General features: G+C 31.0%; 1 protein-coding gene across 1 annotated transcript; it reads left to right on the top strand.

The window, feature by feature from the left end:
- Positions 1 to 1,067: 1,067 nt before the first annotated feature.
- Positions 1,068 to 1,945, top strand: LOC116139090 (protein ZINC INDUCED FACILITATOR-LIKE 1-like; the record flags this gene model as incomplete). Its single annotated transcript, XM_031424767.1, has 4 exons — positions 1,068 to 1,231; positions 1,391 to 1,573; positions 1,700 to 1,740; positions 1,870 to 1,945. Coding segments are annotated over exons 2-4 (265 nt in total), but the record flags the coding sequence as incomplete, so codon positions are not given.
- Positions 1,946 to 1,979: the final 34 nt, after the last annotated feature.

Here is a 1,979-nt window from a genome sequence, read left to right as displayed (position 1 = left end):
GTCACTGTTTGTTATGCCTTTGAGTGTTTTGACACTTGACCTTGAGTTTAACCAATATAGTATCATTAATGGTGGAAAATTTGGTTAGTTTTAAAATCACAAAATACATAGCCAAATTGAAATCGAGTTCCTTATCTCATTGTGTCGTCTTGTGAATAATTGGACCTCAATAAATTCCAACAACCAAATCAACTTGAGATCAGACCTTTTTCTGGTCAATTGACCCATGCCTAATATGAAGCCGACAAAAATGCAAAATTTTCAATCTCATTTTTTCTTTAACTTGTGCAAATGGATCTAATTAATATCCTATTAATTCTGAATTGGACACGTTGTAATTTTGTTTTTCAATTGTAATATCTATTTTTATGATTATACATTCAAATTAAAAACAAAAAACAAATTGCAGGGTGGCCAAAAGTCAAGGGCTATTCTTTCCTAAGATTAATTATCTAGGGACCGCAACGTTGCAATCAAACTGAAGCTATTTTCAAAGATTTTGTCATTTTGTTAATGAAGACGTATAACTTCTTTCAATTTATTTTTTTATTAAGGCAAAGTAATTATTCATTAGACATATTATTTTATAGTAGGATAGTATATTCGTAAAATTGAAATCCCAATTGATGATGTATTTGATGACGAATCAAAGTTATATTAATTATAGGGAAATAAGTAGTTTACCATATCAAATGGTATAAACAAATCATCTGACATAGCACTTGAGATTTCAAGTATGCATCCTAGCATTATTGTTAAGAATATATAATTGAAGATTCGCACTTAAAATTTTTCCTGTTATAATAAATTTGAAATTTTCTTTTAGAGTTAGGAGGCGTCACTGAAAAAGTTATTGGCAAAGATAATCTCTTGATCTTTTCCAAGTATACAAGTTTCATTTGTAATTCTCTTCCTAGGTTTCCTAGTTGGTTCATTCTCTCCCTTGATGTTACACAATTATTATTTGAACATATCACAACATACAATTAGATTGCATCTAGGAATTAAAATAAAAATTCCCAACTTGTTTGATTTAACCTCCGTATAAAAATATTATCATATGTTTCAATTTCGTCCGCACTGATGTCAGTATATGCATGTGGTTCTGTTCCATTGGTCCTACGTACAATCTTTTTCTCCATCAATACAAAAATTCACCTCCATTTATTGTGCAAAACAAGTGAACAATGCTCAACCATCTGTTTCTCAAGCGTTAGAGAATTCTTCTACAGTATGTTCCATTCCCTGTCCATTCAATGCTCATTGCAATTATGCAAACATATTTTTATTCCTTGCACGAGTTGTAATTCCCTTTTGAGCTGATTTTGTGCTTAGTGGATATACTATTTCAGATTCTTCAATGATCCACTGAATTTTTTTTTTAATGCAGAAAGGCAGTGTCCTGAGCTGAGTTGAGCTAGAATTATGGAGGAGGATAAGTGTAAAGAGCCACTCTTGAAGAGGAAATACTATGAGAATTGCTCGGGGTGTAAAGTTGAGCAGCTTAAAGAGACAAAAAGAGGCTTACCAATTCGAGAACTTGTTTCTATATGGATTGTTGTGCTTTGCACTTGTAAGTAAATGACAAAAAAAAAATTAACTTAAATGGGTTGTTAATTGTAGAATTCTGCATTTTCTGTTCTTTTTTGGAATTTTTTCCTGATATGTGTTGATCTCTTGTTGTATTAAATGTTTTCAGCACTGCCAATATCATCTCTCTTTCCCTTCCTCTATTTCATGGTGAGTATTTGATATAAAAAGCTGTTATCTTCGTCTTGTTATATATTTACATCTCAAACGAGTTTGAGAAGTGAGAAAATTATTATTATTTACAGAATTTGTGTTTTCTCTATTGTATAATTATTTCAGATTAGAGATTTTCACATCGCAAAAAGAGAGGAAGATATTGGCTACTATGCTGGCTATGTGGGTGAGATAATTTTTTGTTCTTCCTCTTTAATATTAGTGTTTTGTTTCTT

Source organism: Pistacia vera, unplaced genomic scaffold (genome assembly GCF_008641045.1).
Source record: "Pistacia vera cultivar Batoury unplaced genomic scaffold, PisVer_v2 Contig347, whole genome shotgun sequence".
Classification (NCBI taxonomy): domain Eukaryota; kingdom Viridiplantae; phylum Streptophyta; class Magnoliopsida; order Sapindales; family Anacardiaceae; genus Pistacia; species Pistacia vera.
The sequence above is the reverse complement of the archived record's forward strand: the minus strand, read 5'-3'. Positions and strand labels throughout refer to the sequence as shown.